Source organism: Doryrhamphus excisus, linkage group LG21 (assembly GCF_037039965.1).
Source record: "Doryrhamphus excisus strain RoL-2023G ecotype Guam linkage group LG21, RoL_Dexc_Guam_v1.1, whole genome shotgun sequence".
NCBI classification, from domain to species: Eukaryota; Metazoa; Chordata; class Actinopteri; order Syngnathiformes; family Syngnathidae; genus Doryrhamphus; species Doryrhamphus excisus.
In genome coordinates this window covers 3519288-3545810 of record NC_136377.1, presented here as the reverse complement: position 1 = coordinate 3545810, position 26523 = coordinate 3519288, and the positions used below count along the sequence as shown (strand labels likewise).

Sequence of the window (26523 nt, the reverse complement as noted above, 5' to 3'; positions counted from 1 at the left end):
TGCTTTTAAAGCACTTTTCTGTCAAAAATAAAAGTGGAAACCTCACACACACTCAACAGGGGACCCAGAAGCATCCAAAAATGGCATAAAATGCCAGATTTTGAATTTGGTGATTTTTGACAAAAAACGTAAGGGGTTAGTATGTCGTTTTTTTCATTTTATCATTTTTTTCAACTTGCTTTTAAAGCACTTTTCTGTCAAAAATAAAAGTGGAAACCACACACACACTCAACAGGGGACCCAGAAGCATCCAAAAATGGCATAAAATGCCAGATTTTGAATTTGGTGATTTTTGACAAAAAACGTAAGGGGTATGTCGTTTTTTCTCATTTTTTCTCATTTTTTTCAACCTGCTTTTAAAGCACTTTTCTGGTCAAAAAAAAAACAAGAGAAACCTCACACACACTCAACAGGGGACCCAGAAGCATCCAAAAATGGCATAAAATGCCAGATTTTGAATTTGGTGATTTTTGACAAAAAACGTAAGGGGTTAGTATGTCGTTTTTTTTCATTTTTTTCAACGTGCTTTTAAAGCACTTTTCTGTCAAAAATAAAAGTGGAAACCTCACACACACTCACCAGCGGCCCCAGAAGCACCCAAAAATGGCATAAAATGCCAGATTTTGAATTTGGTGATTTTTGACAAAAAACGTAAGGGGTTAGTATGTCGTTTTTTTTTGTTTTTTCTCATTTTTTTCAACCTGCTTTTAAAGCACTTTTCTGGTCAAAAAAACAAGAGAAACCTCACACACACTCAACAGGGGACACAGGAGCATCCAAAAATGGCATAAAATGCCAGATTTTGAATTTGGTGATTTTTGACAAAAAACATAAGGGGTTAGTATGTCGTTTTTTTTCATTTTTTTCAACTTGCTTTTAAAGCACTTTTCTGTCAAAAATAAAAGTGGAAACCTCACACACACTCAACAGGGGACACAGGAGCATCCAAAAATGGCATAAAATGCCAGATTTTGATTTTGGTGATTTTTGACAAAAAACGTAAGGGGTTAGTATGTCGTTTTTTTTTCATTTTTTTCAACTTGCTTTTAAAGCACTTTTCTGTCAAAAATAAAAGTGGAAACCTCACACACACTCAACAGGGGACACAGAAGCATCCAAAAATGGCATAAAATGCCAGATTTTGAATTTGGTTGTAACGATCGCGCCCTCCTATAGAGGTACGAGGCTACAACGCAAAAAGGGAAGGTCACGGGGGGAGCGGATATCAGCTGTAAGAAAAAGGAAGGACTGTCGAAAATGTTGGGTAGCCACACCACGGCAGTTTAATTGCACCAAAACAACCCCGCATGTCATCCCCTCCCAACCAACCTAACTAACTAAACATCCCACCCGGCAACAAAGACAATCATGAAACACCCAAATTAATCCCGAAAGTTTACCCCCCCACCCCGCAAGTGTCCAAAAGTTCCCGAAGAGTCAGTGCTCATTCACAAAACAGTGGCGAAAGCCGCGGTTCCACTCACGACCACGCATCCGCTTGTCCGTCCGATCCCGGGTCCGGAACCTTGCCCACGGTCCAATCGCTCAAGCCAGGAGGGAAAAGGAAATCCCGTCAGGTGTCGCTTGACAAAGTTGGTCCTCGTGGGTAAAACGCCGGCTCTCAGCATCCATTTGCGTGTGTGACGTCACAATTGTCTCTCTTCCTCCACCCCCCCTGGCGCGCTGGAAGAGCCTCCTTAAATATTCGCCACCTACAGGCGAGTCTGCTCACTGCAGTCGCTCTTGCAGATGAGGAGGATGCATGATAATGATGATGATGCTTGTATATATGGTCCTGTACCTGTTCCCCCGTTCACAGATCATGACAGTAGTTTTTTTTTTTACAGCTGAGTATCTTGTAGCAACGCACTTATGGACCCCACTACCTCAGCTGATGGACTTTGTGGCCATTACATTCCCCCCCCCCCCAGCCAGCGGCTTACCGGGGCCGTAATAGGGCTTCATGTCTACCACATTTATAGTGTCCACCCTTAACTTATCTGGGTTTTAGCATCCCTCAGTGCAAAAAGCTCCACCCACTTCGAGAAGTAGTCCACCACCACCATCAGTACCGAGTTCCGGGCCCTGCTGAGTGGGAATGGCCCCATGAAGTCCACTCCAATCATCTCCCCAGGGGCCTTGACCTCAGGGGACTGAAGATGTCCGGCAGGCTTGCTGTTAGGGCTTTTGTACTGTTGACATGTACTGCATGCCCTGACGTGGCTCCAAACATCTCCTCGGACCGTGGGCCACCAAGCCACTTCCAGAACTTTTAGGAGGGTCTTTGTCCTCCCCAGATGGCCACCGAAGGGGCTGTTATGGAAGTAGGCCAGGAACAGCGGTACCAGGGCACCAGGCACTACGAGTTGGTACTTGAAGCCACCGTGCTTTGATGGTATTCCTCTGTACCACACACCTTGTTGAAGTTGATAGTGGATGCGTCCCGGCTTAGGATGGTCAACCGATGGTCCACACTCCAGGCAAGTTGGATCCATTTTCTGGGCTTCCGCAATGTCTTGGAGCGTACCGGGGAGGTCCAACCAGTAATTCTTCGGGACGGCTAGACATACTTCCCCTTCTGATGACTGGGGTACACGGGACAGGGCATCGGGCACCACATTGCAGCATCCTTTCTTGTAATGGACCCTAAAGGAGAAACTTTGCAGCCTCAGAGTCCACCGTGTAAGCCGAGACGACGTCTTGGGGCAGTTGAATGCCCATGAGAGGGCGCTGTGATCGGTGAACACGTCGAAGGTGGTCCCCTCAAGGAAGTGTCTCCACTTTTCAACAGCCCAAACAACAGCCAGGCATTCCTTTTCCGCAGTGGAATAACGTACTTCCGTACTAACGTACTACCATGGAGGGCTCTGGAGGCAAAAGCAATGGGCCGTTCCTCGCCTTCCACGCCCTGCATCAGGACAGCTCCCAGGCCTACGTCGCTGGCATCACAGTGGACCTGGAAACTGACATGTGGATGGGGTTGAGCAAGGACTGGCGGTGACTGCAGCAAGGCTTTGAGGTGGTTGAAGGCCTCTTGGCAGCTTGGGCTCCATTCCCAAGGCACATCCTTCTTTTTTAGATGGTTTAAGGGCGCTGCGAAGTCAGCCAGCCTGGGGATGAATTTGTGGTACCAGCCCACCAACCCCAGAAACCTCTGGAGACTTTTCAGGTCAGTTGGAGGCGGGTAGGCAGTAATAGCCGAGATTTTAGCTGGATCCACCTCCACCCCTTTCCCGGAAACCAGATGTCCCAAAAAGGTGAGCTGGCGTTGGAGCAAGTGACACTTTTTTACGTTGAGCGTTAGGTTTGCTTGATGTAATTTTGCAAACACAGCGTGAAGGTCGCGGAGATGTTGTTCCTCTGTCTTCGAGAATACAATGATATCGTCAATGTACACAAAACAGGTCCTGCCCCTCAGCTCACCCAAGACGGTCTCCATCAACCGCTGGAAGGTAGCCCCGGCGTTCCGCAGTCCGAAAGGCATAACCTTGAACTGGAACAAGCCAAGGTGGGTGGTCATGGCAGTCTTCTGCTTGCACTCCACATCCATGGCCACTTGCCAGTATCCGCTCTGCAAGTCTAGGGAGCTGAAATAGGTGGCGCCGAGCAGAGACTCCAATATCTCATGGACCAGGGGCATGGGGTACGCATCATGCAGTGTTTTGGCATTGAGGCCCCTGTAATCCACGCAGAACCGGGGTGTCCCATCCTTCCGGGGAGTCAGCACTACAGGAGATGCCCACGGCGATGTTGATGGCTCAATTACTCCATCGGCCAACATTTTTTTGATTTGCTCTCCGATTATTTGCTGTTTTTGGCAGGACACCCTGTAAGCCCTCCGCCTCACCGGCACCTCATCGGTCGTCCTGATTTTATGGGTAATGATCCGGGTGGCCCCAGTGGTCTCAGTCCAAACGTTTGGCCACTTCTGCAGCAGCGGCCTCACAACTTCGGGCTGAGCCTCAAGGAACGGAATGTTGGATGGGTGGCTTTTGGGCTCCTCGACAACAGCCATGTAAAAATTCACAGAAGACTGAGTATGACTCCAGTGGAGTTTATCTCGGGTCTTGTTGAGAAATCTAAACTCCTTCCCACCTGACATAGCATATTTGCGGAGATGAGGTTTCAGTGTTATCTCAGTCAGGGCCATGAAGTCAAGACCTAGGAGCAGCGGCATACACAAATGATTGTCAGGCATCACATGTACTATCAGGGTGCCGTGGAAGTCCTGCAGGGTGAGGAGCAGGGTGGCTTTTCCAAGGGCCCTGTTCTCTTGCCCATTGGCCATGATGAACCTTGGAATTCCGCTTGGCTCTAGGATTTCCCCCTCCTTCCTTATCGCCTTCCACAAGGAGTGACTCATCAGGGAGTAGGAGCACCCCGAGTCAAGGACTGCATCCCCATGCGAACCTCGCAAGCTTACAGGCACGACCAACAGTGCTTGTTCTCCCACTGCAAAGGCGAGGTCAGCTGCTGTGCCTCGGCTTGACCCCTGCTCCGCCTTCTTGCCCGGCCTTTTCACTGGGTTAGCCTGCTGTACACGACTCCAATAGTCCTTGGTGTTACTCCAGTCCCTCTCAATCAGGGAGCCAACCTTAACCATCTGGTCCACTGTGGATACGATACCCCGCAATCCGCTGGCCAGCCTCGGGTTACAGGCACCGAGTATGCGCCGCACGATTTCCTCTTCCACCATGTCAGGTCTCCATTTTAGGCACAGGGCGCGGTAATCGTATGCAAAGTCACGCAGACATTGATTGGGGGTTTGCACGTTGGAACGGAGCTGCTCTTCGATCTCCGATTGGTAGTCGGTGGGTAAAAAAGCCTCAAGAAAGGACTGCTTGAAGGTAGCCCAGCATGTTATTTTACTGCGGGCAGCCAACCACCAGCTCCGTGCAGGTCCCTTTAGGACGGCATTGAGGGTTCCCACCAGTTCGGCATCACTCAGAGGCCTGAGAGCCAGGAAGTTCTCACACTGCTCAATGAATTCTGTTACATCAGCAGAACTCCTGGACTCTCCAAACTGGGGAAACTCCATCCTTATAGGGGGTCGCGCTGTGACCGCCGGCGGACTGGGAAAGGTGGCATCGATGGCGGGTGGCTGGTTGCTGCCTGACGCTGGAGGTGCAGGGGTGGAGAAGCTAGCAGGTCTCCAAGGCAGGCGACTCTTGGTCAGGGTCTTCTTAAGTGCTTCGTCCCACCTTGCATCTCGGCGTTTCAAGCAGGCTACGACAACTTGATCAAAATGTTGTAGTTTGGTGTCCACATATGCCTTTAGTTCTGCCGTCATCGTCTCCATCGCCGCTCTAAGCCCCTCCTCTCGACTGAGTGTGCTGTCCACGGCCTCCTTGAGCCTATGTTGTATGAAATCTATTTTGTATAATAAAATAAAATGTTATCTTTAAAGATTTTTAAGGGCGGATCAAGTTTGGCTTAGTCTTGTTTTGTTCATTTTAATGTCATCTGATGTAAAGACAAACACAATGTATGTTTGTTTGGAGCGGGGAGAGTAAAAAAAAAAAAAAATCTCTAACTTGTGGAGTAAACCTCCTCTGTCGTCCTTGTCGATATTTTGGCCTCTTTGATTCAATGTTGAATTATCTGTTCTTGTTGTTTGGTTGGCTGGGAAGAAGTGATTTGAGTTGAGGCGTATTACACAATAAAGTCAACTGTTTTTTCCAACCATCGCTCTTTGTCAGTGACTGGATGTTTTAACTTCAATAATAATAGAATTCACTTTTCTGTTAAAAAAATACAACGGAAACCTCACACACACTCACCAGCGGCCCCAGAAGCACCCAAAAATGGCATAAAATGCCAGATTTTGAATTTGGTGATTTTTGACAAAAAACGTAAGGGGTTAGTATGTCGTTTTTTTTCATTTTTTTCAACTTGCTTTTAAAGCACTTTTCTGTCAAAAATAAAAGTGGAAACCTCACACACACTCAACAGGGGACCCAGAAGCATCCAAAAATGGCATAAAATGCCAGATTTTGAATTTGGTGATTTTTGACAAAAAACATAAGGGGTTAGTATGTCGTTTTTTTTCATTTTTTCATTTTTTCCAACTTGCTTTTAAAGCACTTTTCTGTCAAAATAAAAGTGGAAACCTCACACACACTCAACAGGGGACCCAGAAGCATCCAAAAATTGCATAAAATGCCAGATTTTGAATTTGGTGATTTTTGACAAAAAACGTAAGGGGTTAGTATGTCGTTTTTTTTTTTGTTTTTTCTCATTTTTTTCAACCTGTTTTTAAAGCACTTTTCTGGTCAAAAAAACAAGAGAAACCTCACACACACTCAACAGGGGACCCAGAAGCATCCAAAAATGGCATAAAATGCCAGATTTTGAATTTGGTGATTTTTGACAAAAAACGTAAGGGGTTAGTATGTCGTTTTTTTTCATTTTTTTCAACTTGCTTTTAAAGCACTTTTCTGTCAAAAATAAAAGTGGAAACCTCGCACACACTCAACAGGGGACCCAGAAGCATCCAAAAATGGCATAAAATGCCAGATTTTGAATTTGGTGATTTTTGACAAAAAACGTAAGGGGTTAGTATGTCGTTTTTTTTCATTTTTTTCAACGTGCTTTTAAAGCACTTTTCTGTCAAAAATAAAAGTGGAAACCTCACACACACTCACCAGCGGCCCCAGAAGCACCCAAAAATGGCATAAAATGCCAGATTTTGAATTTGGTGATTTTTGACAAAAAACGTAAGGGGTTAGTATGTCGTTTTTTTTCATTTTTTTCAACTTGCTTTTAAAGCACTTTTCTGTCAAAAATAAAAGTGGAAACCTCGCACACACTCAACAGGGGACCCAGAAGCATCCAAAAATGGCATAAAATGCCAGATTTTGAATTTGGTGATTTTTGACAAAAAACGTAAGGGGTTAGTATGTCGTTTTTTTTAATTTTTTTCAACGTGCTTTTAAAGCACTTTTCTGTCAAAAATAAAAGTGGAAACCTCACACACACTCACCAGCGGCCCCAGAAGCACCCAAAAATGGCATAAAATGCCAGATTTTGAATTTGGTGATTTTTGACAAAAAACGTAAGGGGTTAGTATGTCGTTTTTTTTCATTTTTTTCAACTTGCTTTTAAAGCACTTTTCTGTCAAAAATAAAAGTGGAAACCTCACACACACTCAACAGGGGACCCAGAAGCATCCAAAAATGGCATAAAATGCCAGATTTTGAATTTGGTGATTTTTGACAAAAAACATAAGGGGTTAGTATGTCGTTTTTTTTTCATTTTTTCATTTTTTCCAACTTGCTTTTAAAGCACTTTTCTGTCAAAATAAAAGTGGAAACCTCACACACACTCAACAGGGGACCCAGAAGCATCCAAAAATTGCATAAAATGCCAGATTTTGAATTTGGTGATTTTTGACAAAAAACGTAAGGGGTTAGTATGTCGTTTTTTCTCATTTTTTTCAACCTGCTTTTAAAGCACTTTTCTGGTCAAAAAAACAAGAGAAACCTCACACACACTCAACAGGGGACCCAGAAGCATCCAAAAATGGCATAAAATGCCAGATTTTGAATTTGGTGATTTTTGACAAAAAACGTAAGGGGTTAGTATGTCGTTTTTTTTTTGTTTTTTCTCATTTTTTTCAACCTGTTTTTAAAGCACTTTTCTGGTCAAAAAAACAAGAGAAACCTCACACACACTCAACAGGGGACCCAGAAGCATCCAAAAATGGCATAAAATGCCAGATTTTGAATTTGGTGATTTTTGACAAAAAACGTAAGGGGTTAGTATGTCGTTTTTTTTCATTTTTTTCAACTTGCTTTTAAAGCACTTTTCTGTCAAAAATAAAAGTGGAAACCTCGCACACACTCAACAGGGGACCCAGAAGCATCCAAAAATGGCATAAAATGCCAGATTTTGAATTTGGTGATTTTTGACAAAAAACGTAAGGGGTTAGTATGTCGTTTTTTTTCATTTTTTTCAACGTGCTTTTAAAGCACTTTTCTGTCAAAAATAAAAGTGGAAACCTCACACACACTCACCAGCGGCCCCAGAAGCACCCAAAAATGGCATAAAATGCCAGATTTTGAATTTGGTGATTTTTGACAAAAAACGTAAGGGGTTAGTATGTCGTGTTTTTTCATTTTTTTCAACTTGCTTTTAAAGCACTTTTCTGTCAAAAATAAAAGTGGAAACCTCACACACACTCAACAGGGGACCCAGAAGCATCCAAAAATGGCATAAAATGCCAGATTTTGAATTTGGTGATTTTTGACAAAAAACATAAGGGGTTAGTATGTCGTTTTTTTTTCATTTTTTCATTTTTTCCAACTTGCTTTTAAAGCACTTTTCTGTCAAAATAAAAGTGGAAACCTCACACACACTCAACAGGGGACCCAGAAGCATCCAAAAATTGCATAAAATGCCAGATTTTGAATTTGGTGATTTTTGACAAAAAACGTAAGGGGTTAGTATGTCGTTTTTTCTCATTTTTTTCAACCTGCTTTTAAAGCACTTTTCTGGTCAAAAAAACAAGAGAAACCTCACACACACTCAACAGGGGACCCAGAAGCATCCAAAAATGGCATAAAATGCCAGATTTTGAATTTGGTGATTTTTGACAAAAAACGTAAGGGGTTAGTATGTCGTTTTTTTTTTGTTTTTTCTCATTTTTTTCAACCTGTTTTTAAAGCACTTTTCTGGTCAAAAAAACAAGAGAAACCTCACACACACTCAACAGGGGACCCAGAAGCATCCAAAAATGGCATAAAATGCCAGATTTTGAATTTGGTGATTTTTGACAAAAAACGTAAGGGGTTAGTATGTCGTTTTTTTTCATTTTTTTCAACTTGCTTTTAAAGCACTTTTCTGTCAAAAATAAAAGTGGAAACCTCGCACACACTCAACAGGGGACCCAGAAGCATCCAAAAATGGCATAAAATGCCAGATTTTGAATTTGGTGATTTTTGACAAAAAACGTAAGGGGTTAGTATGTCGTTTTTTTTAATTTTTTTCAACTTGCTTTTAAAGCACTTTTCTGTCAAAAATAAAAGTGGAAACCTCACACACACTCAACAGGGGACCCAGAAGCATCCAAAAATGGCATAAAATGCCAGATTTTGAATTTGGTGATTTTTGACAAAAAACATAAGGGGTTAGTATGTCGTTTTTTTTTCATTTTTTCATTTTTTCCAACTTGCTTTTAAAGCACTTTTCTGTCAAAATAAAAGTGGAAACCTCACACACACTCAACAGGGGACCCAGAAGCATCCAAAAATTGCATAAAATGCCAGATTTTGAATTTGGTGATTTTTGACAAAAAACGTAAGGGGTTAGTATGTCGTTTTTTCTCATTTTTTTCAACCTGCTTTTAAAGCACTTTTCTGGTCAAAAAAACAAGAGAAACCCCACACACACTCAACAGGGGACCCAGCAGCATCCAAAAATGGCATAAAATGCCAGATTTTGAATTTGGTGATTTTTGACAAAAAACGTAAGGGGTTAGTATGTCGTTTTTTTCATTTTTTTCAACTTGCTTCTAATGCTCTTTTCTGTCAAAAATAAAAGTGGAAACCTCACACACACTCAACAGGGGACACAGGAGCATCCAAAAATGGCATAAAATGCCAGATTTTGAATTTGGTGATTTTTGACAAAAAATGTAAGGGGTTAGTATGTCGTTTTTTTCATTTTTTTCAACTTGCTTTTAAAGCACTTTTCTGTCAAAATAAAAGTGGAAACCTCACACACACTCAACAGGGGACCCAGAAGCATCCAAAAATGGCATAAAATGCCAGATTTTGAATTTGGTGATTTTTTACAAAAAACGTAAGGGGTTAGTATGTCGTTTTTTTTCCATTTTTTTCAACTTGCTTTTAAAGCACTTTTCTGTCAAAAATAAAAGTGGAAACCTCACACACACTCAACAGGGGACCCAGAAGCATCCAAAAATTGCATAAAATGCCAGATTTTGAATTTGGTGATTTTTGACAATAAACGTAAGGGGTATGTCGTTTTTTCTCATTTTTTTCAACCTGCTTTTAAAGCACTTTTCTGGTCAAAAAAACAAGAGAAACCCCACACACACTCAACAGGGGACCCAGAAGCATCCAAAAATGGCATAAAATGCCAGATTTTGAATTTGGTGATTTTTGACAAAAAACGTAAGGGGTTAGTATGTTGTTTTTTTCATTTTTTTCAACTTGCTTTTAAAGCACTTTTCTGTCAAAATAAAAGTGGAAACCTCACACACACTCAACAGGGGACCCAGAAGCATCCAAAAATGGCATAAAATGCCAGATTTTGAATTTGGTGATTTTTGACAAAAAACGTAAGGGGTTAGTATGTCGTTTTTTTTCATTTTTTTCAACTTGCTTTTAAAGCACTTTTCTGTCAAAATAAAAGTGGAAACCTCACACACACTCAACAGGGGACCCAGAAGCATCCAAAAATGGCATAAAGTGCCAGATTTTGAATTTGGTGATTTTTGACAAAAAACGTAAGGGGTTAGTATGTCGTTTTTTTTCATTTTTTTCAACTTGCTTTTAAAGCACTTTTCTGGTCAAAAAAACAAGAGAAACCTCACACACACTCAACAGGGGACCCAGAAGCATCCAAAAATGGCATAAAATGCCAGATTTTGAATTTGGTGATTCTTGACAAAAAACGTAAGGGGTTAGTATGTCGTTTTTTCTCATTTTTTCAACTTGCTTTTAATGCTCTTTTCTGTCAAAAATAAAAGTGGAAACCTCACACACACTCAACAGGAGACACAGGAGCATCCAAAAATGGCATAAAATGCCAGATTTTGAATTTGGTGATTTTTGACAAAAAACGTAAGGGGTTAGTATGTCGTTTTTTTTCATTTTTTTCAACTTGCTTTTAAAGCATTTTTCTGTCAAAAATAAAAGTGGAAACCTCACACACACTCAACAGGGGACCCAGAAGCATCCAAAAATGGCATAAAATGCCAGATTTTGAATTTGGTGATTTTGTGGAAAAAAAAGGTATAAAAAAGGGAATGTGGAAATGATGCTTGGCAGGCCTGATGTGGCGGGCAAGTCGCAGTTTCTAAACAGTGCTTCTGAAGGATTTGAACATTTCAAGCCTCTGACTTAAGACTTGACTCGACCCTGACTGTTGGTAATAAGCGTGAGCAACAATTAAAAAAGATCCAGAATCCAAAAAGCTCCAGCAACATTAATCTTTAATTCTGCAAATTCCAACAAAATCTCTCAGATGATTTTTTTTAAGGCTGTAAATAAACAAAACACATCAAAGATGGAATAAAGAAAGTTAATATGCAAAGAATAGAAATATAAAAATGGCATGTTTATTAAAAATTAGCATATAAAGTCAAATAAAACACCTCCCTTCAGATTACATCTTCAAGAATGTCTCATAAATAAAAAGTAGTCTCGTTTCACATTGACATTTCGTGTTTAGGCTCCTGGTTGAAAACCTGGGAGGGCAAAGGTCAGGTTCATACGGCAACGTGGCAGAGCAGCTCGGATTTCTTTATTCGGGACGTTTGACACAGAATTCAAAGTTAACTTCATATATTCTTAGCGTTACGGAAGGATGTCTGTGACAATAATAATAATTAATAACAAATAGCTTATTAGTAGTATTGTGCTGTAAATGTGTTCATTGTATGTCAATATATTTGAAAAAGACGTGTATTTTTTTTTAGGAATATTTATTGTGTGTAAAATTACAAGTTGTAAAAGTTCACATATTACTATTATTATTATTTTCATTTTGTCACAGAAAACCTTTCAAACAGAAATTATAAAAAAAAATCATGGACTACCCCTTTCACACAGCAGAGATGATTGCTTCCAATTCTTAAAAAAAAAAAAAAAAGATGCTTGTTTGAAAAAATTGATGACCTCCTGCTGCTCTGCCCTGTCACACAGCAAGGGGGGGGGGGCACTGGATATTGCCCAATTTCTGAGAGAAGATCTTGATCAACAGTGCAGTTTCAAGAAGACAGGAAGGAGGAAGAAGAAGCTGACATACAGTATATCACCCCCCCCACCCCCACCCCCCCAACACACACACACACATTCCAGGCTTATGACATCTTCACAAAGACTTGGGAAGCCATCCAAACTAATCCAATAACAGCTGGAACCAAAGAGGATCCTTTTTGTTTTTTTCCCACTTCCAGTGCAACTCCAGGATGCCGTTCCACTCTGTGCATGCGTCACATCCATGCATCCAATCCAATCCCAGCCAAAGTCAAATCCCACTAATAGATAAGGTCTTTTAGGGTATGCCTCCTTTTGCAGTCCAGTTTTGCGTCATAGTCCAGTCCAGTGTGGTCCCTGCACTATAAAAACTCCACATAGTTTTCCGGTATGAGTCCGATTCGACCATCCAACGTTCCTTCCAGCCAGCCGGGCTCTCTGGAGGTGTGAACTAAAGAGTCAGAAGAGTCAGAAGAAGAGTATGGAAGTTACAAGAAATCAATGGAGGAAGAAGAACGAGGCGTGACTCACCGTTGTCAAAGATGGTGCCCGCGATGAAGGACAGTTCGGAGTCGTGCTCCGCCTTGCACGCGTACAGCGCTCGAGCTCTCTTGCCTGAGCTACTGCACACAATGACGGCAAGAATGAATGTTAGCGAACGCTACTACGAAGTATTAGTGTTGGAAGGTAAGGTTCCAATTAGGATTCAATAGAAAACCTGTTTCAATGCAGTTTTTACCATTATTAGAGACCTATAGACATGAAATAGCACCCCTATAGTTCTAAGTACTCCCAGGTCAACTTCAGTATCCCAGGTCGACTTCCACATCATGATGTTGTTATAACCCAGGGGTCACAAACACGCGGCCTGCGGGCCAAATGTGGCCCGCAGGACACTAATTTGAGGCCCCCGCCTTCATATGAAAGTGTAATGTTAGTGCGGCCCGCGCAAGTTTGATATGGATGCTGTATGGTATCATGTACCCAGAAAAAATTATTACGTTTGATTAATGTTCATGTTAAAGGTTAAATAACTGTTAATAGTTATCCTCCCTATCCGTGTGGAAGTGGTAAGTTTTTTGGCTATTTAAGTTTAAAGGAAATAACTTGAAGGCTATCGTTTAGGTCGCTAGCTCTCTAGTTTGCGAGTTAGCATGTGTCTCAAGACCCTGCAGTTGCGCAATATGTTGTAAATAAAAAGAGTATAAATGTGACTATAGTCGTGTTTTGTCATGTCTACAGGGCTCTAATAATGCTTTGTTCATTTTAATCTGAAAAAAATAATTTGTCTACCCACCAACTATATGTGGTTTCTTAAGTTTTTATTATTTGCCGTTTTATTATTATTATTATTATTATTATTATATTTATTACTGATTGATTGATTTTCTTTATTTTAGATTTTTTTTTTTTTAATCTTATTTTGTGTAGAAAAATAAAAATGAAGATATTTGAGAACAGTGGAATGTTTTATCAGAGCTTTTATTGTAGAAAATCGGAACCAAAGCACTGAAAAAGTTTGTATATTTTTCTGTTTTTAATAAATAAAAAATAATAAATAAATAAATAAAAAATACTACATAAAAATTATTATTATTATTATTATTTTTTTTTTGGAAAACCTGAGCCTTGCCCAGACCCTAGCTCCAGTGGCCCCCAGGTAAATTGAGTTTGAGACCCCTGTTATAACCCAATTACCTGTTCTACACCACGATCATCGTAAACCAACCTGATTGGGGAGGAGTCACTAGAGGCTGAGGATATCGGTTGAGGACTGGACGGCGCCGAGAACATGGGCCATGAAGGAGAACGTGGTGAGTTTGGACTGGAGGACGATGCACTATGGATAAGTGGATATTATTACAAACAGTCCTACACTGTTAGAGTTACCATAAGGAAATACAGTTCCTTACCAGGCTGGTATACTGCTACGACTTTTGGGGTTCAACCTGAAAACACAAAACAACAAAGTGGTAATCTCATACGGAATCATTTTTCAAATCAATATTTGTTATTGTTACAAATGTGGCTACTAGCTTCCTTATTCTTGAACAGATTTCCTTTCAGGTGAAGACAATTTTCAGAGCTGATTGGATCAAAGTGATGTCCTATCTGCTTGACTGACAAGACAATCAGTCAACTTGCAGTGGAACACGCCCACACGTACCGCCATCACACTTCCACTTCATTTGCCGCGTTGACCGTATTAGCGGGCTGCCATTTGCCCCTAATGACAGCATGTATAGGATAAGGAATGGAAACAAGCCTCACAGGGAGAATGAATCATGTTTTTATCCACGCGACTGGCAACCACGTTTTCTTTACTGCAGCCATGCTGCCATATTTTCATAGCTTTCCCCAATATTTATTCATTTTCTACCGCTTATCCTCACAAAGGTCGTGGGGGTATGCTGGAATCTATCCCAGCTCAGAGGCGGGGTACACCCTGGACTGGTCGCCAGCCAATCACAGGGCACATATAGACAAACAACCATTCACACTCACATTCATACCTATGGACAATTTCTCCCAGCTGTGAGGTCTGCGCGCTAACCAGTAATAAAATTATTTTTCATATTGAAAAAATTTAATAAAAATAAGTAAACTAATAGAAATCAAAATACATCTAAATTGATATTTTAAGTATTTTTAAAAATTATTATATATATAATGTCAGTGTTTTTGTAGATTTATTTTTTGGCAATATTCATTAATTCATTCATTCATTTTCTACCGCTTATCCTCACGATGGTCGAGGGGGTGCTGGAGCCTATCCCAGCTGTCTTCAGGCGAGAGGCGGGGTACACCCTGGACTGGTCGCCAGCCAATCACAGGGCACATATAGACAGACAACCATTCACACTCACATTCTCACATTCATACCTATAGGCAATTTCTCCTAGCTGTGAGGTCTGCGCGCTAACCAGTAATAAAATTATTTTTCATATTGAAAAAATGTAATAAAAATAAGTAAACTAATAGAAATCAAAATACATCTAAACTGATATTTTAAGTATTTTTTAAAATTATTATATTTATAATGTCAGTGGTTTTTGTAGAGTTATTTTTTGGCAATATTCATTAATTCATTCATACCCGGACCCGGATAAGCGGAAGAAAATGGAATGGAATGGAATGGTTTTTGGAATGTGGGAGGAAACCGGAGTACCCGGAGAAAACGCCACACAGAGATGGCAGAGGGTGGAATTGAACTCGAGTCTCCTAGCTGTGAGGCCTGCGCGCTAACCACTCATCCGCCGTGCAGCCTTTTCACAATATATGTGCAGAAATTCTTTGGTTATGCAAAAATATTTGCATCTTCGAAGGTGAAGATGTACTGGATGTACTGCCAAATTCTCCGAAATGGGCAACAGCTCTGGTGGACACCCCTGCAGCCTGTGGCATAATGCTATGTGAAAAAACTACATTTTGGAGAGGCCTTTTATTGGGGCCAGCCTAAGGCCCACTATAACAATAACAATGCTGTCTAATACTGATATGCCTCACGTAGAAGGACTATTTCCACACAGGAGAAGCGATGTGCTTCTTTTCAACTTTCAAACAAGGACAAGCAGCAGTTTTTGTCTGCGTTGCCCATAATTTAAAGTGGGAACACAAACCCACATTCATGACGTGTGTATCGGGGCCCCCCCGGTCCCATAAAGGAACTCATTCAACAGATATTGCATTAAGGGGGCCGCCGGTCACCGAACAGAAGTCTATCTTTTCTTATCGACCACTTCTGGAAAAATCTAATCTTTGGTCTTTGATGGTTGCGGTTTAAAGAACAATATGAAGACACACCTACTATGTTTTGATAACAGCTGGAGGCAAAAGAACACGTTAGAACCTGCTGACTCTGAAGTTGGTTTCATTGAAAACATCTTGTTACTATGGAGATTCTTTTACTTTTAGTTTTAATTTTAGTTTGGTTTGGCTTTATCATTGTCTGAACTTTCTTTTCTTTTTTTCTTCTTAAATGCCGAACATAAAAAAAAAAGAAGCTGCCCCGGGTGAGAAAAGAAAACCACAGCATTTTTTCAGCAGTTCAGAAGAGTTCATTTCATAAATCCGTCCAAACATCTGATACACTGCATAAAAGCATAAAAGCATAAAAGCTGTAGTTTCCCTCTACTTTCTCTTTTATGTCTTGGTGTAGCTTATGTAAAACACCCCACTGGGAACAAAAACACGTTTCTTCCTTCAAAAAGTTAACATTTTGCAGGGAAAATATTAAGAAACTAGTCATTTTATAAAGTAAATTTAAAAAAACAAATGCTTAAATGTCTCTGAGTTAATTAGCATTGCTTTAGTATTGTTAAAAAATGAATACAGTACAATAATAATAATAATAATAATAATAATAATAATAATAATAATAATAATAATAGCAAGAAAAACACGTTTCTTCCTTCAAAAAGTTTTAACATTTTGCAGGGAAAATATTAAGAAACTAGTCATTTTATGAAGTAAATAAAAAAAAGCAAATGCTTAAATGTCTCTGAGTTAATTAGCATTGCTTTAGTATTCTTAAAAAAATGAATACAGTACAATAATAATAATAATAATAATAATAGCAAGAAAAACATGTTTCTTCCTTCAAAAAGTTAACATTTTGCAGGGAAAATATTAAGAAACTAGTCATTTTATAAAGTAAATTTAAAAAAGCAAATGCTTAAATGTCTCTGAGTTAATTAGCATTGCTTGAGTATTGTTAAAAAATGACTACAGTACAATAATAATAATAATAATAGCAAGAAAAACACATTTCTTGCTTCAAAAAGTTAACATTTTGCAGGGAAAATATTAAGAAACTAGTCCTTTTATAAAGTAAATTTAAAAAAGCAAATGCTTAAATGTCTCTGAGTTAATTAGCATTGCTTTAGTATTGTTAAAAAATGAATACAGTACAATAATAATAATAATAATAGCAAGAAAAACACGTTTCTTCCTTCAAAAAGTTAACATTTTGCAGGGAAAATATTAAGGAACTAGTTATTTTATAAAGTAAATTTAAAAAAGCAAATGTATTCTTGAAAAATGAATACAGTACAATAAAAATAAAAATAAAAATAAAAATAAAAATAAAAATAAAAATAAAAATAAAAATAAAAATAAAAATAAAAATAAAAATAAAAATAAAAATAAAAATAAAAGCAATCCCCAATTACCATGCTAATTCGCCTAATATTAATAATGAGTTGGTGTTCCTGAACTAGCAACCCACAAAGTAGTGCTGAGCTCAACCTTCAGACTTCCGTCATTATTTGTGCGGTACTCACAGTGAGCTGGGCCGGATCTGCCGAGCGCTGTGTTCTCCGTCGTTGCTGATCAGGCTGTGTCTGGGCGTCCGACCTTGGCTGCTGCCGCCGCTGCTGCTGCTGCCGCCGCTGCTGCTGCTGCTGTTGCAGTTGCCGGTCGATAAGACAGCCGGCTGTTGTTCGCCCGCCGCGGTGATTACAAAACTGTCCCTCTTCTCACCTTCCCCGGCCAAAACTGATTTATTATCTGTGAGTCAGAAAAGGGTGTGTATCAGGTTTGCTATATTTTGGTTTTATTGTAGAGCAGCTACATTCTGGAGCTAAAATGTGACTTTGCTTGTAAAAATCAGAACTAAACTAGTTTGAGCCTAATTCTGTTTACATAACTATCAATAGGACAATCCGTTTTGAAACTGGAACAACTTGTCAACCAGAGTAAAGAAGGTCCCAAGTTTGATCTTGTAAGTCAAATTTTCACAAGTTGTACTGACTCAGACCAAATGTTATCCAGTTCTGATCCAGATTGAGCAATATGATCTTTAAATTCATGGAATTTTTAGGTGGGGCTGCACAGTGGTCGAGTGGTTAGCGCGCAGACCTCACAGCTAAGAGACCCAAATTCAATCCCACCCTCGGTCATCTCTGTGTGGAGTTTGCATGTTCTCCCCGTGTATGCGTGGGTTTTCTCCGGGTACTCCGGTTTGACTCCCACATTCCAAAAACATGCTAGGTTAATTGATGACTCCAAATAGTCCATAGGTATGAATGTGAGTGTGAATGGTTGTTTGTCTATATGTGCCCTGTGATTGGCTGGCGACCAGTCCAGGGTGTACTCGCCTCTCGCCCGAAGACAGCTGGGATAGGCTCCAGCACCCCCGCGACCATCGTGAGGATAAGCGGTAAAAAATGAATGAATTAATGAATATTGCCAAAAAATAAATCTACAAAAAACACTGACATTATACATATAATAATTTTTAAAAATACTTAAAATATCAATTTAGATGTATTTTGATTTCTATTAATTTACTTATTTTTATTACATTTTTTCAATATAAAAAATAATTTTATTACTGGCTGCACGGCGTACGAGTGGTTAGCGCGCAGACCTCACAGCTAGGAGAAATTGTCCATAGGTATGAATGTGAGTGTGAATGGTTGTTTGTCTATATGTGTCCTGTGATTGGCTGGCCACCAGTCCAGGGTGTACCCCGCCTCTCGCCCGAAGACAGCTGGGATAGGCTCCAGCAACGCCCGCGACCCTCGCGAGGATAAGCGGTAGAAAATGAATGAATGAATGAATGAATGAATGAATGAACCTTACAGGGTCAGAAACTGCAACGTTAAACTAAATATGATCTGGATCTGATTTTGCTATGTAAACTCAACATTTTGGGAGCCTTTTATCTGTTATCTCTTTGCCGTGCTTGGGTAGGATGGTCATTCATTCATTTATTTTCTATGCCGCTTGTCCTCACTAGGGTCGCTGGAGTCTATCCCAGCTGTCTTTGGATGATAGGCGGGATGGTCGCCAGCCAATCACAGGGCACATATAGATACTGGACAATTTTTTGGAGTACCCACGCACAAGGGAGAAGATGCAAACTCCACACAGAGATGCCCGAGCAGGGAATCGAACGCCACTGTGTGGCCTGCGCGCTACTCCCTAAGCCTCCAATGCTGATGATGCAAAAAAAGTAGCAAATGACTCATCCAGCTCACCTTTGAGGGAATGTGTTGGCGTCTGGAAGAGCGTGAGAGGTCGTTCGCTGCAGGACGGAGCTTTACTGTCGGTGCTCCTCCTCCTCGAAAGGTTGGCCTGCATGTTGGTTGAACCTCCAGAAGAAGTCGGCACGTCCTTGAATATCTGCATGACGTTTGAAGATGCTGTCAATCTCCGTGGTCTTTTAGTATGTCTATTGTGCACATGTATTACGTGGGACTGCGTGCGACTGTGTACACGGTGTGCAATCCACTTGTGTGTGTTTTGGTTTGCGTCTTTCAGCAGCGAAGCAAGATGTGCGCTCAATGCTGTGTCTTATTTGTTGCTTTGTGTCGTTGCTATGGCAACACCTGTAAGCAGAACCTCGAAGCAGGAGAGAACAGCGCTACGACACTTGCATCGACTGAACAAAAGCCTTTACTAGAAATGTTGTTATAAAGCGCTTGTTTTCTTGCAAAACTACATAAAAAAACACGTCAAAGGATATAAGACGACCCCTATTTTAGAAGACATGTTTTTTTAATCATGGTTTCATTATCAATGAAATAAGTGATAGATTTCACAAAAAATAATTTCATAATTCTTAACTCTTTTCCAATGTGTGTATGTGCGTATGTGAGTGACAGGAAGAAAAGCTCAGATTCTCTTGGGGAGAATTGAATCTCACCACCTATCTTACCCTCTCATGATGCTCAATGAGGATCTCCACTACGATGTTCTGGAACTTGATGTCCATTATGGCCGCCACCGTCTCCTCCTGGGGGCGGAGGAGAGTCGGGCCAAAAACCACGCCCAGATTGGCGACCGTCATCAGGTTCTGCTGGTGGTGATTGGCCACACTGTTGAAAATATCATATTTTTTTTATTATGGCCTGTTATTGGGGTTTGTGGGCTAATTAGCATGATATTATATGATATGAAGTATATGGGGCATATTTGGAACACAAAAATGAACGCATGTGATAAACACATTCACCGTGCTGCCAACATCACATAATGCCTGTTATAATTAGACTATTCTCTCTGAATGGCCTACAGCAGGGGTCTCAAACTCAATTTACTTGGGGGCCACTGGAGCTTAGGTCAAAAAAAAACAAACAAAAAAAGGCATTTATTAAAAACAAAAAAATTTTTAAAACTTCCAATTTTGTACAAGAAAAGCTCTGATAAAACATTCCACTGTTCTCAAATATCTTACTTTTTATTTTTCTACACAAAATAAGATGAATAATAAATAAACAAATCAAGAATAAAGAAAATCAATCAATCAGTAAAAAATAAATATAATAATAATAATTATAATAAAACGGCAAATAATAAAAACTTAAGAAACCACATATAGTTGGTGGGTAGACAAATTATTTTTTTTCAGATTAAAATGAACAAAGCATTATTAGAGCCCTGTAGACATGACAAAACACGACTATAGTCACATTTATACTCTTTTTATTTACAACATATTGCGCAACTGCAGGGTCTTGAGACACATGCTAACTCGCAAACTAGAGAACTAGCGACCTAAACGGTAGCCTTCAAGTTACTTCCTTTAAACTTAAATAGCCAAAAACTTACCACTTCCACACGGATAGGGAGGATAACTATTAACAGTTATTTAACCTTTAACATGAACATTAATGAAACGTAATAATTTTTTCTGGGTACATGATACCATACAGCATCCATATCAAACTTACGCGGGCCGCACTAACATTAAACTTTCATATCAAGGCGGGGGCCTCAAACTAGTGTCCTGCGGGCCGCATGTTTGAGACCCATGGCCTACAGTATTGAACACAGCAATGGCTTTGTGTTTGAATACATTTTTTTTTTCCACCTACTTGGATAGATGTTTGGTGAGCATCTCCAACATCTGCCTGTTCTTCTCAGGCAACCGGTGCACCAAAGCATGGATCTCTTTCACTCTGGCTTCTGGGTTGTCCAACTCTGGAAAACACATGGGCGGGAGAATAAATAAATAAATACTCGGAATGGAAGTTGAGATCTTTTCTTGCTATCTACACATAGTTGAAAAGTGAACACTTAGAAATGTCTACCTATAAATACCATTGGCATAACAGCTGTGGCTGTAGGCGACCTCCTGATGTATATTTGATTACCTCTACTATCATATCATATCTCCCTCTCTGTGTGCTTTAAAATGTTGGTTAGGCTCCTCGTATATATTTACGATGTTGTTTTTTGACAATGAACTCATCACTGGTACTAATGCTAACTTACGTCCGTATCGCTATTACAACATCGGTTCTCTTGCTGGTGAGCAATGTACTATTAATACATGAGCATGAAGTTCAATGGGAGCGGTTTTCTGGTTTCTCATGCATTGAAGTCATTATTAAAATCAATTTGCATAAAAACTTACATATAATGAGCTGGAATGAACTACTGTGATACTTTGGTTCAACCCGATGGTCCTTAAGTCTGCATGGAGCTCCTGTCAAATAATGCGTACTCTCTTGTGTGCGTCTTTACAATCACACTCTTTTTTTTCTGATCAAAAAAAAAAAAAGTTCGACAATGTTTATGTGGTCCTAAAACCCAATATTCTGTGGGTTTTGAAAGTTCAGCAAAAACGCCCCAAAACTTTCTTCTCTAAAAATGGCTGGAAGTCAATGAGTTAAAATCTTGAAACACTGCTGAACTCAAGAAATAACTCATGACAAAAGAGGGAAGTGGTGTTGAAATCGCTGCCACAAGAATCACGTCTTCGTTGAGGGTGAAAGTGTATTATGTATATCAGGGGTCTCAAACACGCGGCTCGCGGGCCAAATGTGGCCAGCAGGACACTAGTTTGAGGCCCCCGCCTTGATATGAAAGTTTAATGTTAGTGCGGCCCGCGCTAGTTTGATATGGATGCTGTATGGTATCATGTACCCAGAAAAAATTATTACGTTTGATTAATGTTCATGTTAAAGGTTAAATAACTGTTAATAGTTATCCTCCCTATCCGTGTGGAAGTGGTAAGTTTTTGGCTATTTCTTTCTAGTTTTTTTTTTTTTTTAATAAATGCGTTTTTTTTTTTTTTTGGAAAACCTGATGCGGCCCAGTCTCATCCAGACCCTAGGTCCAATGGCCCCTCAGTAAATTGAGTTTGAGACCCATGATAACAGTTTTAGTTTTCTGGAAGTGGATTAACTCGGTTGGCATCGGTTTCGGTGAGAGTGGGACCTTCTGTACCAATACTTTTGGAACACAGCACACCTCTGGCAGGTATCCAGGTGGCTCCACCCATTTTTTTCCCCACCAGCTCTCTCTTCTTCTGCTCCATTGGACTGTTTCACCTTTTTAGCTGGCCGCCCATTGCTGACATTGAAGAGCAGTTGAGCGTGGCCCGTGTGAAACTCGAGGAGGAGAAGAAAGAAGCCAGATGTGGGCCTGTGGGCCTGTGGGCTGAGCGGGGAGTGAATGTAAAACAGGAGGAGGAGCCAAGGCTGAGAGTTCACCCCAGGATACCTTTTCCGGATGTGACTTGCTAGTGAAAATAAAATATATACGGCTATACGTTGGGAGTGGAAAAAAAGCGCCCTTGAACACCACAGCATGAATGTAAACAAAATCAGACACAATTGAACCCTGGTCTCCTAGCTGTGAGGTCTGCGCGCTAACCACTAGACCGCCGTGCCGCCCCCACTTGAACTTTTTGAAGAATAAAAACACATTTTACGATACTTAACATAGACATTATATTATGACTGATCTTCTATAACTATATGAACATGGAACCGACCAACACACAGATTAGACTCTCGTCTTTCATCAGGAAAAAAAAGACAGTTTCTACCTGTTTCCGTTCTTTAGTAATCTGCAGTAGAACATAGGTAAGTTTCAGGAAAATATCAGTTCCTGACTAAAAACACTTTAAGCATAACTTTCACTTTGACACTTTTTTTTGCTTTTGTGACAGCTCAAATTTCTAAACAACTATAAAAAGTAAGTGCCGCCCCCACCTGAGCTTTTTGAAGAATAAAAACACATTTTACGATACTTAACATAGACATTATATTATGACTGATCTTCTATAGCTATATGAACACGGAACCGACCAACACACAGATTGGACTCTCGTCTTTCATCAGGAAAAAAAAGACAGTTTCTACCTGTTTCTGTTCTTTAGTAATCAGCAGTCGAACATAGGTAAGTTTCAGGAAAATATCAGTTCCTGACTAAAATAAAACACTTTAAGCATAACTTTCACTTTGACACTTTTTTTTTGCTTTTGTGACAGCTCAAATTTCGAAACAACTATAAAAAGTTAGTGCCACCCCCACCTGAGCTTTTTGAAGAATAAAAACACATTTTACGATACTTAACATAGACATTATATTATGACTGATCTTCTATAGCTATATGAACACGGAACCGACCAACACACAGATTAGACTCTCGTCTTTCATCAGGAAAAAAAAGACAGTTTCTACCTGTTTCTGTTCTTTAGTAATCAGCAGTCGAACATAGGTAAGTTTCAGGAAAATATCAGTTCCTGACTAAAATAAAACACTTCAAACATAACTTTCACTTTGACACTTTTTTTTTTTGCTTTTGCGACAGCTCAAATATCTAAACAAGTATAAAAAGCAGTAGAACATAGGTAAGTTTCAGGAAAATATCAGTTCCTGACTAAAATAAAACACTTCAAACATAACTTTCACTTTTTTTTTGCTTTTGTGACAGCTCAAATATCTAAACAACTATAAAAAGTAAGTAAATAAATACGTCTTTGGTATTGAAAGAGTTCAGATGTGTAGTGAAGCCTGTTCTTTTTTTTTGGTAAGCGTATAGTACACATGGCAACCTCATCTAGGTAGTAGAAAGGATGAAACCCTGCACACGTTGACGTGCCTCTTAAATGAACTCAAGTACAAATATACGGGATTCAGAATACATACAGTACTATACTCACACATTCAAACACAAAGGCCTGTGTCCAAAGACTGACTGTGTATGTGTAATTATAATGTACATAAAGTACACAAGTATTACGACTATATAAGTATGTAGTAAGCATGCCAAGTCAAACAAACTTAGACTTGGGGTATGTGTGTCAGTGTTGCCAGTGAGTGTCTAGCTCACATGAAACTTTACAAAAACAGTCAGCCAAAGTCGCTTATAATAATCAAACATGGCGGGTGTGAGTCTCTTACTATATCTTATGTCTTATTTTATGTTCCTATATTAGGTAATATGAGTGTAACGTTGACTATAGGGGTGTTATTTCATGCCTAGAGGGCTCTAATAATGTTAAAAATGCATATTTAGAAGGTCATAAACATGTTTTCTATGCTCTAACTGCAAATATGTTTGATATATAAATGTGGTACCATACCGGAAGGGTACAATGAAGTTCTTTTTGTGTGTATTATTGTTACTATTATTAACAAAACTGAATGTACGTATACAATGGGCCCTCCAAAGTCAAAGACCCCAAAAGTGGTAAACGTGAGAGTTCAATCAGAATTTTTTTCTGGGAACTATGCGTCAAATAAATCATAAGAAACTTTTGCTCAACAGGTGGGTTTGGATTTTAGTGGCATTTTTGTATTTTTTTTTTATAATAACCTATACCTATAACATAGACCCAAAAATAGATTAAAAGGAGTTGATAAAAAATTAAATTAAATTAAATTAAATTAAATTAAATTAAATTAAATTAGTCTTTAAGTGTACCTTGACATACTTTCCCATGGGAAATAAATATTTGGAATAGTTGAACTCAGTGGGTCCATTGTAAAATAAGACGTACATGTAGTTCACCTTATAGCCAACTGACTCAAGTGCACAACACTGATGACAGAGTGACATTTAAGCCTGTGAAGGATGAACACTCACTGGCAGCCTTGATGAAGCTCCTCTGGTACTGATATGTCATGAGAGGGCCGGGGAGCATCCTTCAAAAAAAAAAAAAACAACAAAGAAAAAAAAAAAGTGAGAATGTCAGGTGAAATTGAAGAATGAGATAAAGGCAGAGAATTGCTGGTCTGAAAAGATGGCGATGCTAATTTTAACAAGCTGACATTAAATCTGACATTTGACTGTTGAAAAAAAGAGGGGTTGTCTTATATAAGTCAATAACATAGATTGCATATTGCGAGAAGACAATTAATAACAACATACCACGTGTATTCTTCCTATACTAAGGACCTCTTGCACGGGCCTTTTGACGCTAACCTGAGATAGTGCTTGATAGCGCTGGTGATGGTCTTAATCTCCCACTCTGGGTTCTCTAGCTCCACATCAGCACACGTCTTTGGATCTGGCGGACAAACAAACACAAACAGCATTACAATTTAATGATGATGGTTTAATGATTTGGAGAGCATGAGACAGCGGTCATTTATTAATGAGTACATTGCAACACAGCAGCAACAGAACCGATGTTGTTATCGCCATAAGGTGTAACCTGCAGAGGCAGTACGGTCAGTTTAATATGCATGGGTTTTACACAAATAGCTTGCACAACACAGCGGCAACAGAACCAATGTTGTGATCTCCATGAGGTGCAAGCTGATGAGGCAGCATTCAACAGCACGGTCAGTTTAACACAAACAGCTGAGTAGCCATATTTAAAGCGCATGCAGAGGTAGATAAAGCCAATGGGTGCTGACCACAATTAAGCAAGCTTCAATGGTACATTTGAAATGTAATCACTAATGACTGGTGGACCACCAACAGTTGGAGGAAGACTTCTTCATACACGTTCAATAAAAGGTTTGATGTTGATGAGTTGTGATGTTTGGTTGTGTTTTAATGTTCACACACAAACAGGCAAAAACAGACACCATTGTGTATGAAAGTGGGTGTTCTTTACGCTTACCCATAGCGAGGTTCAATAGTTTCTGAACGCGGGAGCTGACGCCGACGATTCGATACAAACCCTGCTCGTCGATACCTGGAAGAGGAGTGAAAAGAATTCTAAAAGCGAGCATAAAAGCATTTTACTCAACATATTTCACAGCCGAGGTCCACCGGAATAGCAGTTTGTATTCCTTCTGCAAAAACTCCAATAGCCGCATTAGACTGGGGGGCTCAATGCCATATACCAATGTAAAGCTATTCTATAGGCTGTGTTGCTTATAGCATGGGTTGTACTCTACCTCGAGTCTCCACTGCATAAATGAATTTTTTCATCACGTTGAACCCAATCACATCCAGCTGGGCCACTAGTGAAGAGAAAACCAGGGCAGGGAAAAAGAGAGGGCAGTGAATACCAACAACAATTATACAATCTATAGGCTCCCTATAGCTCACTATGGCTTCCCTTCTTCGGTTCCTCAGTAACTACTGTATTTTTGTCTACTTTATCGTGAAGTAAAAATATTATTTATGAAAACATTATAGCACTTTTTAATATTGAATTCGTATTAGTACACTATCTTGCTATGTGACACCATGCTAACTGTTAGCATGTTGGAATTTTGGCTATTTTAGTCCTGTTGTGAGGCCTATATATACATGGTATGATGTAGGAATGCTAACTGTTAGCATGCTAGCATTTTAGCTGTATACCTGTTAGCATTTTAGCTGTATTCCTCACGTCTAAAGGCCTATATATACATGGTGCGATGTAGGAATGCTTTCG

The 26523-nt window shown here is 39.9% G+C and overlaps 1 protein-coding gene across 2 annotated transcripts in view; it reads right to left on the bottom strand.

The window, feature by feature from the left end:
• Window positions 1-11161: 11161 nt before the first annotated feature.
• Window positions 11162-26523, bottom strand: part of LOC131138138 (rho GTPase-activating protein 26-like) — a 53599-nt gene continuing 38237 nt past the window's right edge. For both annotated transcript variants that reach the window (XM_058086801.2, XM_058086802.2), the window contains exons 14-25: window positions 26039-26104; window positions 25759-25833; window positions 25113-25197; window positions 24774-24832; window positions 20768-20873; window positions 19609-19768; window positions 18929-19073; window positions 17228-17453; window positions 13859-13894; window positions 13675-13785; window positions 12477-12568; window positions 11162-12396 (exon numbers count right to left, since the gene is read on the bottom strand). In XM_058086801.2, the coding sequence (XP_057942784.2) occupies window positions 12308-12396; window positions 12477-12568; window positions 13675-13785; window positions 13859-13894; window positions 17228-17453; window positions 18929-19073; window positions 19609-19768; window positions 20768-20873; window positions 24774-24832; window positions 25113-25197; window positions 25759-25833; window positions 26039-26104 (1250 nt within the window). In that variant the 3' untranslated portion in view covers window positions 11162-12307. The remainder of the gene's footprint in view (window positions 12397-12476; window positions 12569-13674; window positions 13786-13858; window positions 13895-17227; window positions 17454-18928; window positions 19074-19608; window positions 19769-20767; window positions 20874-24773; window positions 24833-25112; window positions 25198-25758; window positions 25834-26038; window positions 26105-26523) is intronic.